Source organism: Tiliqua scincoides, chromosome 3 (assembly GCF_035046505.1).
Source record: "Tiliqua scincoides isolate rTilSci1 chromosome 3, rTilSci1.hap2, whole genome shotgun sequence".
NCBI lineage: Eukaryota > Metazoa > Chordata > Lepidosauria > Squamata > Scincidae > Tiliqua > Tiliqua scincoides.
In genome coordinates this window covers 94,249,984-94,262,769 of record NC_089823.1, presented here as the reverse complement: position 1 = coordinate 94,262,769, position 12,786 = coordinate 94,249,984, and the positions used below count along the sequence as shown (strand labels likewise).

The 12,786-nt window shown below is 45.9% G+C and overlaps 1 protein-coding gene across 1 annotated transcript in view; it reads right to left on the bottom strand.

Annotated features, from left to right (window-relative positions):
- The window catches only part of LIMS1 (LIM zinc finger domain containing 1), a 93,357-nt gene extending 80,846 nt beyond the window's left edge, over positions 1 to 12,511 (bottom strand). Inside the window, exon 1 of the mRNA XM_066622365.1 lies at positions 12,408 to 12,511. Coding sequence (XP_066478462.1) covers positions 12,408 to 12,439 — 32 coding nt within the window. The 5' untranslated portion in view covers positions 12,440 to 12,511. The remainder of the gene's footprint in view (positions 1 to 12,407) is intronic.
- Between the last annotated feature and the right edge of the window lie 275 nt (positions 12,512 to 12,786).

Here is a 12,786-nt window from a genome sequence, read left to right as displayed (position 1 = left end):
ATTCCTGCAAGGATTGCTACTTTGTCTTACTCAACCATGGCACAAACCCAGGTGTTATCTACGGGGTTCCAAAGTTAGTACTTTTGAGAATTATAACTACAACAAACAGCTGCTCTTTGCAACCAAAATCAAGTAACAAATAGAGACACATGGGTCCTAATCAAAGTGATTCATAAAAACAGATTAATGGCGCAATCCTATCTTGCGCTGGAACAGGCAGGCCAGGAGGCCTGCACTGTACCCAGCACAAGATAGGATGCCGAAGTGGCTCAACCAAACGTCAGTGGAAACTCTTACCCTTACCCTCGGGTAAGCCACTACAGTCCCAGTGGGTCCCCTCTGACTTGTGTCACCTCCAGAGGTGGCATAAGTCCGAGGAATGCGTGCTGCTCGGGAATGAGGGCTGGAATCTGGCACAACTGCCAGGTTCCAGCCCCACCTCCTGCTCCCCAGGCTTCCTGCCTCCAGGACCACCCTTCCCCCGCCCCAGAATGCCTCCTTTTCACCTCCTCCCCATCCCCCCAGAGCCTTGCATCCGACAAGCTTGGCTGATACAAGGCTCCCTCCCCAAGTAGGTGAAGAGGCTGGATTCAGACTACATAGGCCGCCATGCACCCCTGCGCTGGCCCAGCCAACTCTCAAGGAGGCGCAAATATGCCTTACAACATGTTTGTGATCCTCCTAGGCCGGTGCAAGGGACTTGCACCAACCCAAGGGCGCATTAGAATTGGTTAGGACTTGGGTTTAGATACTTTGTAGTCTTTGCTAAGTTTGTTAAGTACAACTTAAAACACATGTGGGTTAAAATTCTCTTTGGGAGGTTTATGCCATAACACATTTGATATTCATATAAGATGCTACAGGATGCTCTACTGTCTTTTGGAATGTGTCTATCTGAAGACCTGCAAGACATTTTAACCCCCACACACCAGTTTGGCTTTTGGAAAACCAATGTGTGCTCCATGCCTGTGATGACTGAGCTCTCCTTGCTTCCTTCTTGTTTGCCCATCTGTTTCTTTTAGGGTAAAAACAAACAATCCCTTACCTTGAAGAGGTCTCTGTGACTGCCACTGCAGGATAAAGCACATACCGTGATGGTACAGCTGTGTCAATGTGGGAAAGTTGGTTAGGACTTGGGCCTTAGATACTTTGTAGTCTTTGCCATTAGGCAGCATGGTCAGGAAGACGGGTTGTTTTGTGAACTGTTCATCTTCAGTTGGTCACAGCAAAACAATAGATTCTACCTAGCTCGCCTGCTGACATCAGTATGAGTCAGTCCTTTGCGCATTCCAACCCACCCAACCTGGTAGAGATACAATCGGACAAAGCAGTGACTTTACTTAACCAAGGTTACTTATGGTAAACCCAATGATGGCTCATGTGTGCTCTGATCTGATTTTCCCAGAAATTATCTGTTTGTGGCTAGATCCATTGGCTGTATATAGGTTTGGAAAGGTATAACAGGAGTCTGAAAGTCAGTACAATTATGGATCAGTGAGCTAGATGTATAATACAATCATTTTGTTTTTAAGATTTGCCTGTAATCACCCACGAGTACTAAAACCTGCACTTGGGCACTTCCAACGCACAAGCCTTCTAAAAAGTCTGCTTGTTCTTATTTTTATTTCCTTCTTATATCATTTTACATGACAAGTCAACTCGTTTTATGTTTTTAACTCTTCATCCACCAATTGCTAGTTGAATTGAGTCAGAGCTTTGCCCTAGTCATCCTAGACTACTAGCTATGCTCTCCCATTTATGTTTTTGGGAATTCTCCACACAACGAAGAGACTTTCAAAAATGGCATCTTTCTGGCTGGTTTTTGTCTTTGTAGTGGTAGTGGTGCAGATCCAAGGGAGGAAAGGACTGCTTGCCATCCTGGGCAAGGGCTCCTCCCTGATTACTATAATATCTAATGGTTCATCTATAGGTTTCTTAATTCCAGTGACAGGACTCCTGGTAGTTCTTTGGCTTATCTGCTGTACTGGCCAAGCTAGGCTGCTGCCCTGGCAGGCCACAATACATGGTGGACTGTGTCTGGCTTGGCAAGCCTGCAATCTGCCTGCATATGCCTTCCCTTATGGCAGGAGACTTCCATAAGATGACTCTCTCTCTTTGCAGTTGGAGAGTCTTAGTGCTGCTTGCCATGTAGACCTTCCTAACCAAATGGACATTTCTATACCAATGATAAGACAGTTTTGGAAACATCTAGCAGTGGCATGGAAACTATTCATGTGATCAGGGGCATCCAAATGCAGAGCCACACCGAACTTGAATAAACTCAAGGACATGAAGTCACTGGGGTTTACTTTGGATAAAATGCAGCTGCAAATGTAACAATGTGGCAGGAGGCTTGCAGTTAAGGTTGCCAACTCACCAACTGGTTTCCAAGCAGGCTCTCTTGTGTCTCTAACAGCCACCTGAGCCACATAAATCAGTAGGCAAAGCTTTTCACTGCATAGTGATAAAGATGTATTGTGACTATTAACATCTGCACACAAATGACTATTAAAAGATCAGTTACAGAGGTCTCTTAAAAAGTGGCAACACTGTGCAGTTCAGACAAGGCATCATGTCAACTGGACCTATCCAAATACAGCACAGTTAACTTCCATGCGTTGCCTCCATGATTGCTACATGGCCCTACCTCAAGGACTTCCCTAGGAGATATTCTGATACACTGAGAACTTCTGCTGTAGTTTGCTAGCAGTTCTCCCACTCAGTCATTTGACCTGGTCTTGAGTGAGTCTGGATTCATAACTACTGCACTGTCTTCCAAGGGGGGGAGGGAGGGATGGAAGAAAGCAAAATGCTTAGCTTGACTTCAGAGACACGAAGATTTGTTCCGTTTCCTTACATTAAGTCTCACAGTCCCAGTGTGACCCCAGAGGACTGAGGCTGGCTGCACAGACTGAAGCACTGCATTATCCTGGACACTCACTTCAAGGAAAATAAACAACCCAAAGAACTCAAGGCTAAGGCTTGGTGACTGAGAAGCATGCAGCAACTGCCTCTAGCCGTATGCGTAGGAAAGGAAGCAGGCAATCTACAAGCGTCTGCCTACTCTTTGAAAGTATCCTTAGCCTTTATCAAAGGCTTTTTTGCACATTTATCTGAAAGTATCCACTTAAGAACATGAGTCGTGCTGGATCAGGCTGAACGTCCATCTAATCCAGCTTTCCGTATCTCACAGTTTCCCACCAGATGCCTCAAGGAGCACACAAGACAACAAGATACCTGCATCCTGGTGCCACTCCCTTGCACCTGGAATGCTGAGTTAGACATATGGAGTCTTCACAACACCTTAAAGACCATTTCTCCCAAATGAATCAGCACATCCAGTATGGGCAACAGGAAAGGCTCTTTCACATGACTCACCAGCATCAGAAGTACGGTTGGTAGAAATGAGGAAAAGGTGCTCTCAGTTGTCATTCCCAAGATGCAGACTTTCCTGCTCCAGGAGATTCAACTCTGTTGCCTTTTGAAGACTATTTTTGTTTTGTTTCAGCTTTGACAAGCTTAGTAATTGGATGGGAGACTGCCTAGGAATACCAGGTGCTGTAGGCTTATACCATAGTCTTTCGAGACTGAAGGTTGCCAACCATGAAAAGCTTTCCTTGTGATTTATCTGGGTTTTTTGTCCCTCCCAAAACTGTTTTTGCAGTTTTCTGAAGTGTTGTAACTTAAAAAAAAATTACTATTTTTTTTATTTTTCTCCGCTTCTGGCTTTTACTTTTTTGAATAGTTATTTCATGTTTGCATTTCATGTTTGCCTGGCCAATCATAGCATCCAGCCAAGTCATAGGTGCTGCTGATCAGCTGGAATCCATATTGATGGATGATGACATCATCAGCCATTGCCCATTCTCAGCTGTGGACGGAGCCAGCTGTCAGCTAGAGTATGAGGGATGGGGTGGTATCAGCTCTCAATGGCAGCTTCTAGGAGGAAAGTAGGAAGGAGAAAGACAGGGAGGGAAGATTAGAATGAAAAGAGAAGAGACAGAACATGGTTGGTCCAACACGCAGCCCGTGGAGCCCTTTTTGGTAGCCTGGCTGTAGCCCCATCCTTCCACTTCCTCCTGCTTCAGTGGCTTTCAGTTCTCCCTGCCGCACCATTCCGGCTTCTCCTTTGGAGAAGGAGAAGCCAGAATGGTAAGGCAGGGAGACTGAAAAGCCCTGTCACACCCACCTCTGCCTCCTCCACTTGTGTCCTAAGCCTGCCGAATGATTTCGGTGGCTCCAAATGCGGACGTAACTAGCAGTGATCTCATTACTTCACTGCCAATTACTTCCAGGTTAGCACAGCTGGGGTCATGCAAGGGTCACGCACCCCCTGGCTGCCCAAAGTTGAACCATCTTGAGATTGAAAGAAGAGGAGAAGTGGAGAGGAAAAGGACTGGAAACAGCAAAGGAGATAGCAGGAGGAATGGGGCCATGGAGAGAGACAGGGAGGAAGAGGAGGAGGAGAGACAACTTCTCCATTCTCCTTTGTGACCCCCAATGTGGATTGCTCCATGTGAATTGCTACCCATTGGTGGAGGCCACCAATCAGGGCTCCCACCCAGAGGTGTAGCTAGATCATTTGACACCAGGGTCCCACAAATTTTTGACACCCCCCCCCATATAAGACAAAATTATTTTCAGTAATAGTCATGACATGAAATGAATAATATAATGGCTAGAAAATAAGCACAGTGAACATTTCCCCACAAGCAGGTAATGAAAGCCAGTGCCCTCTCCTGCTGTTGCTCCCCTGCATGGAGTACTCAGTGACATACTGCCCCTGCAGGTTCAATGAAGTCATCATGGTTAATAATCACTGAGAGACCTATAGTCTACCATGAACAGTTAGAATCCACTTTAACAGTCATCTAAGAGCCCAATCCTATACATGTCTACTCAGAAGTAAGTGCCATTAGAGTCAATGAGACTTACTCCCAGGAAAGTGCGGATAGGATTGGGCTGTAAGCCAGTGACCAACAACACCCAGACTTCCCACCCTTCACATTAACTTCCAACCCCTTTCACCTACTCAACCAGCTGCAGGAACATTGTGTGACCTGAAAGACTTTGCATACAAACAAAACCCATGAGAACATTTTTTTCTGCTATGATTATAAACTCTATATAGTTAGACTTTCACAAAATTATTCTAAGCCCCTCTTCCTATTCCCAGTCCCCATTCCCACCAGAATCCACAATTCATTTAATAACCCCCAATAATAATGCTTCCACCCATTGCTCCCGTGTTCATCTCCCTCTTCCTGATGTGGGTCACATTTGGCTGGGGGGGGGGGCAGAACTTGTGCTTGCCTGTGTGTGTATGTTTTCAACAAAAGTTAATCCATAATTAAAAGGAAGGAAACCAAAACAAGAATGAAACGGGACAGTTTGGATGGCAGCAATTTTCAAACCACTAATTTACAGTCAAACCATGTTAGTAGTAACTGAATGCCAGAGTTTATTCTTTTCTTCAAAAGACCAGAGAGTGCAAAGCCTAAGTTTTCTCCCAGTAGACAGGCAAGTTCTTTGGAGAGCTTGCACAAAATTCCAAGGGGGTGTGTTGAATCAATTTATCCCATGCTCTGTCTTCATCACTTGTTAGAACTCTTTCAATTGCATGCCATAAGCGTGGGCCAGGGGACCTCAAACTTTTAGCTGCCAGAGTCCCATCACTCTTACAGTGAGCTGTAAGAAAAATAATATATGCATCTTGTACATAGCTCTAAGAATTTTCACAATAGGAGAAAAAATATTTCCAATTTTTGTAACTGTCGGGCTGCATGCAGTCTCTTTCTCTCAGCTGGACTCTCAGTGAGAATGACCCCAGTTCCATGGTTCAGATGCACCATTCAGCAGGAAGATGATGGTGTGCGGTGGCGGGGGAGAAGAGGAAGGAGTTGGGAGGCACATATAATAATGCCACTCAGCTCAGCAGGTTGGTCAAAAGATGTTGGTGGACTGGATGTAGCCTGCAAGATGTAGTTTGGGTACCCTGGTACAGACACACTGTACTTTATTTCACCAAGCTTTAACACTAGTTGCTTTCCAACATACCTCTTATATGGGGTTTTGGACCATCCGTTTTAGTAGATTCCTGCAAACAAGCTTGTTCTTCTCCAAATGCACTACTTCCCAGTGACTTACAGAAAACAACTTATTTTCACTGTATTTTTATACTATTCTTCTGTGCAAGCTCAAAACAGTGAACGGTTTGAACAGCTACAAAAAGAAATTGCTACTAAAATCATAATTACCATTAAGCCAAAGGTAAAATTGAACATGATGACTGTAGTTTGTTTGCTGTCCACATCTACCATGTTCATGCATAAAGTGTTGGGGAGGGAGTATGGGGTGTACTTTGACATGAAAGGGTGTGAGCCAGCAATGGGTACTAGGTGCCAGCCAGCAATGGGTACTGAATCCTTTGCCTTACTTCCTTGCAGTTCACTGTACAAATGGTGTCATCCCCCATCATCCCTATAAATGGGAAAAATACATGAACACCCACAGCTATCATAGTCATGTCTAGTAGTATCAGATAACTTCCATTCTCCATGTCCAAAAGCTTGACCAATCAAAGGGCCCTGAAAATGCTGTACAGGACTAAGCTTTGGCCAACTTCTTGAGAGACAGAGATTTTGCAAAAAAAGGTGCAATGTCAAACTCATTTTTTAAAAAGGACAGGAGGCTCCAAGCCTTCATTCAAATCACCTGCTGGTGAGACAGGACCCTGAAAAGGTTACAGATCTTACAACAAATACTTTACTGACCTAGTTAGTCGAGTAGAATGATCTTATATTAGCAACAGTGATGACTTTTCAGCTAACATCAGTGAATGAAAAGGTTCAGCCATCTCATAGTGTCACAATATGACAAGGAGACAAATGGCAATCTAGCCCATTTAGCCTCAACCTCATCCAAGATGTAAAATCAATAACTTACTAACCCACCATCAGATCAGTCTATGCATGCACCCTGATTGCAAAGCAGGAAGGGGGGGGACTGCATAACAGCAATACAGCAACAATAATAGAAGACTCCAGCAATGAGGCAAGCCTCGCATTTCCTCAGGGAAACGTGAAAGAAACACACAAAAGCCGAACTGGCTGGAATGAAAATTCCCTGCCAGTACCAAATATAGCAAATATCCAGACCCTGAAAGTGAGCACAATTCATTCACTATTACTTCCTAAAGAAAATATTTGGACGTAGGACACAGCTACAGGCCACACAACTTCCTGTATGTTGTCTTGTTGCCTCCAGCAAGCTTTCTGATTTCAATAACTGGCCTCTGATTCTGTGGTTATAAAACCACACTTGTGGTTCCCACAGTCTGTACATCACCTTCAACAGGACGGTGTAGATGTAATGGGGTGATTACGAAAAAACAGGTAAAAAATCAGAAGTAGCTAATGGTATTGTATGTTTCATCCTCCCCTTTCCAGCACAATTCTCCCCTGCATAACTGTAACAGCTTTACGCAGGAACTAACTGTAGTTGAATGTGATTTAGAAGTTGTATTTGGCTTTGTTCAGTGGACAGAAGAAAAAAGTGCTTCCAAACTGGGAAGCGGCCATCAAAAACACACCTATAATACGCCCTTCTCATTTGCACACTGCAAACTGAGAAGTTATGATGACCCAGAGCAGGGGTCTCCAAACTTTTGGGCCAGAGGGCCGCATCAAATGTCTGGCATGGTTTTGAGGGCCGGAAAAAAAATTTAAATATAAAATTTATATAAATAAATTAGAGATGGAACTTAGATGTGTGAATAAATGAATTAATGGGCTCATTCATTCAACCTCTCTGGCCCTTAGAGCACCCTCCAGATGCAACCAGAGCATAGCTCCAGTCATGTTTGGCGAAGTGGGCCAGGGGCTTTCAGGGGACAAGAGGCTGGCCGCGGGCTGGATAGAAGCTCGCCACGGGCTGCATCTGGCCCCCGAACTGAGGTTTGGAGACCCTTGATCTAGAGAGCTGGAGCGTCCAAATTTTTTGGCAGGAGGGCCACATCATCTCTCTGACACTGTGTTGGTAGCCAGGAAAAGAAGAATTAATTTACATTTCAAATTTGAATAAATTTACATAAATGAATATTTTAGAGATGGAACTTATATGAATGAATGAAGGTCTTGCAGTAGCTCAAGTCTATAAAAGGCCTTGCATACAGCAAGGTCAGCCTTTCCTTCATTGCTGCTGCTGCGGCATCACAGATGTGAAACAGCAAGCAGTGGAGGAAGTCCCACAGCTCATGCAAGAGGTCGAACAGTTGCCCTTACGCTGAGAGCAGTTGTGTCAGGCCAGCAGTTGTGTCAGGCTCATTGGAGAATGGGGGCTCCCTGCAGGTTGGATTGAGAGTCCCCAAGTGCTGCAAGTGACCCCCCCCCCAGGCCAAAGTTTGGGCACCCTGATATAGAGAAGCTCTCTAAGAGCCCAATCTTATCCAACTTTGCAGTGCTGATGCCGCAATGTCAATGGAGTGTGCACTGCATCCTATGGCGAGGCAGTAGTCACCGAGTCCTCTTCAAGATAAGGGAACATTTGTTCCCTTATCTCAGGGCAGAATTGTGGCTGCAAAGGTGGTAGAAATTTGGATAGGGTTTTGCCCTCAGGTACATATGGTTCAAGTTGTCTTGAGTTTGGTAGGTCAAGACTAAAACCTGATCTGTGTTCTTAAAGTCATAACCAGAACAGCATATACCCAGTGATCTTAACTACCAGTATCACCATCCAACCTACTGTTAATGCAAGAGTTGGAGTTTGTGGCATTGACAAAAGTGGGAGGATTAGGCAGCAAAGTTGGTGTTCCTAATTTCATCCATGAATGAGATTTCTTCACTCACCGTATATGCCTGGAGTAACTGTGCTTATTTTTGCAAGAAAAGAGGTTATGGGAAAATATCCTGACCATATGACATCTGCAGAAGATGACATGCTGCTTAGTGTTATGGGCACATCGAAATCCAGAAGTGATATATAGGTATCATTATCCTTTATCCAGAATTCTGAAATCCAAAGTATTCCAAAAACCAAAAATTTTTGAATGCCAACATAATGCCATAAGTGGAAAATTCCACACTGACCTCATGTTACAGGTTGCACAAAGTTCTTCTTTGTATACGGATCACAAAAAATTATTAAAAATATTGTACAAAATATCTTCAGTGTATACATGTATATAAGGTGTATACGAAACATAAATGAATTTTGTGTTTAGACTTGGGCAAGATATCCCCAAGATATATCATTAAGTATATGCAAATAATCCAAAATATGGAAAAATCTGATATCCAAAATACTTCTGATCCCAAGCACTTTGGATAAGGGATGCCCAACCCATACTGTATAATGTATGTAAACCTGCAATTTCCTTCCAGATCTGTGGAATTTGTGAGAAAAGGAGGCTTGCCACACCTACTTTCTCTATGGAAAAATGTTTCAGAAATTGGGACAACTGGGTCAACATTTCTTGTGCTCCAAAAGCCATGACACACTTTATGCAGGTATGGCATTTCGCATGGTATATCAATGGCTTCTGCAGTAAATACAAAGAGTGAATACATGATGTGCACCCTTTAAGCTACTGCGTACAGATGCTTAAGAGCCCCGATTGGGTCACACCCCCGATGTACACACATGTTCTTCAACACCCATGAATGTCATTATCACTTATACAAATTTGCTGCAGGAAACACCAATGTAATGCTGGTATCTTTGCTGAGTAATAAGTAAAAAGATGTTGAGTGGCAATGTGTGAGAAACCAAACATCTCTGATTTGGAAAGGTGGTGAAAGAAGTTGGCCCTTATTTTAAGAGCTATTTCCCAACCGCTTCTACAAGCTTTAACAGACCTCTCCTACTTCAGAACAGTCACTGTGACTCTATGAGAAAGTCCGTTGTGAAACTTGCACCTATGACACACTAGATTGGGTATGTAAGAACATAAGACCAGCCCCATTAGATCAGGCCATAGGCCCATCTAGTTCAGCTTCCTGTATCTCACAGCGGCCCACCAAATGCAACAGAAAGCACACCAGATAACAAGAGACCTACATCCTGGTTCCCTCCCTTGCATTTGACATAGCCCATTTCTAAAATCAGGAGGTTGCACATACACATCATGGCTTGTAACCTGTAATGGATTTTTCCTCCAGAAACTTATCCAATTCCCTTTTAAAGGCATCCAGGCCAGATGCCGCCACCACATCATGTGGCAAGGAGTTCCACAGACCAACCACACGCTGAGTAAAGAAATATTTTCTTTTGCCTGTCCTAACTCTCCCAACTCTCAATTTTAGTGGATGTCCCCTAGTTCTGGTGTTATGTGAGAGTATAAAGAGCATCTCTCTATCCACTTTATCCTTCCCATGCATAATTTTGTATGTCTCAATCATGTCCCCCCTCAGGCGTCTCTTTTCTAGGCCGAAGAGGCCCAAACACTGTAACCTTTCCTCATAAGGAAGGTGCCCCGTGTGAACATACTGTCTTGTCTTATGCATTTGTTTGTGTGCTTTGTAAGCAGAAGCAACAGGAAAGGTCTGGACTGACACTACTGCATAGGGATGGGGAGGACTTCATCCTTTACCCCAATCTGGATTGCACCCCTGCAGTAATTTGCAAAGGGAAGGAAGCTGCCACTGGTACCAGCTCAGAAAACGCTTGAAAAAGAAGATTTGTGATGCAGTAGGCCTGTAAGTAAGAATTTGCCAGAGTAAGAATTACCTCCAGCCAACAGACAAGACTGTTTTACAAAACAAGTCTCTTTACAGTCCTGTAGACCACAAACATCTAGGGGTCCAATCCTCTCCAATTTTCCAGTGCTAGTGCAGCTGTGCCTTTGGGGAGTGCACTGCATCCTGTGGTGGGGAGGCAGTCACAGAGGCCTCCTCAAGATAAGGGAACTTTTGTTCCCTTACCTCCGGGCTGCATTACAGCTGCACTGGTGCTGGAAAGTTGAACAGGATTGGTCCCTACCATGGGTAGACTAGAGGGAAAGTTACTGAATGCATTAGCCTGCAGACATAACTTTTGTGGAGTTTGCAAGGCTGGACAGTCAACACTTCTGCATTAAACAATGCATACACGTGTACGATCAAACCAACACTTCAAGCATGTCATGCGACCATCTTCCCATATGGAAGTACCTCTGAGTAGGAAATAATCATATTTTAAGCAGCCTTCAAAGCTACTTCATAGGTTCTCTCTAGCTTTCCCCTACAACTTTTTGAAGCAAGACAAATACATAAGTGGAAACACGTGTATCCTCCAGATAGGCTCCTCAGAAACCATGATTAACTACAGATCCCTGTCAAGTGCACACTTAGTCACAAGCCCTGCGTGTTGCCACGTTACATGTGGAACTGTTCAGCATCCTTTGCCCTGATCACACAGGGAAAGCAAGACACATCGGAGTTTCTGGGGGGGGGAGGGGAGAGAGGGAAGCGGGAGAACCCCAATATAGCCTTACCCTACTCTCCAGGAAAGGGTCACCCTACATTCCTCATTCTGGGCTGCTCTACTTCAAAGCTGTCTACGTGTGAACAGGGGCAGACTTCAGCTCTTTAGGAACGCCAGCAGCACTCCTCCCCGGTCTCAGGCTGCAATCCTACGCACACTTCCCTGAGAGTAAGCCCCACTGAAGACAATGGGACTGACTTCTGAGCAGACAAGCATAGGATGGGCTCTCAGATCGCCTGCATTACTCGCAAGAAGTTTGGTCAGCCCAAGTTTGCCCGATCCTGCTGCTCCTCCCGCTCTGCGCTTTGTTGCAAAGAAATCCCAAGCCCAGCTCCCCCTCCTCCCTTTCCCGCACGGCCCGCCCTTCTTCCAACTCCCCACTCTTAAATCACACCAGCCAAGCCAGTCTCCGCAGCAGACTCGGCGCGCCCTCTGGAGAATCCGATCTACACTTTCCCAGGAGTAAGTCCCCTTGGCTATAATGGGACTTACTTCTGAGTAGACGTGCATACAACTGGACTCTAAGGCTGCAATCCTAGCCACAGTTCCCTCGGAGTAAGCCTCATTGACTCTAATGAGACTTACTTCTGAGTAGACTGGCATAGGACTGGGCTCTAAAGTTGTCATCCTATCCACTTTCCTGGGAGTAAGCCTCATTGACTCTAATGGGACTTACTTCTGAGTAGACACGCACAAGATTGGGCTCTCAGTCAGTCTCCTTTTGCTGCTGCTAGCTGGAGGAAGGATCATTCCCCTCCACTCCCCACTAGGGAGGGAAGGGGATGCACCCTGCGGCTCCAGAAGGAGAAGGGGCACAAGCGACACCTAGCCTGGACTCCCCCTGGGGAGGTGCGTGGGCGGGATGCGGAGCGGGAAGTAGCAGGCGAGGGGGGTGGAGACCGGCGGAGCTCCTGAAATGAATGGAAGGGGCCGATGGGGCGACTTACCTGTTGGTCATGCCGGCCGCGATCCCCAACATCGTGGCAGGCGGCCGGGGGAAGCGCCTGCAGACTCTCCCTTCGCCCGCTCCTTCCTCCTCCGTGCAAGTTCCGCGCAGCAGCTGCAGGCGGGGCCGCCCCCGCAAGGCAGCACAGGAAGGCAGAGGGGAGAGGAGGGAGGGGGCGAGCGAGGCGGCGGCAATGGCGCGTCACGGTCCAAGCCACCCTCGCGCCAGCCCCTCCTGCGCGCAGAGCCGGGCAGGGTGTGCCCGCAGCAGGGCAGGCTGACCAGCGCCCTCCTTCCCCGGGACAGCTCCTCTCATCCAGCCTCGTGTCCTGGAAAAGAACTTCAGTGTCCTCCCTCCTGTGAGCAGGCGGCGCACAGCCT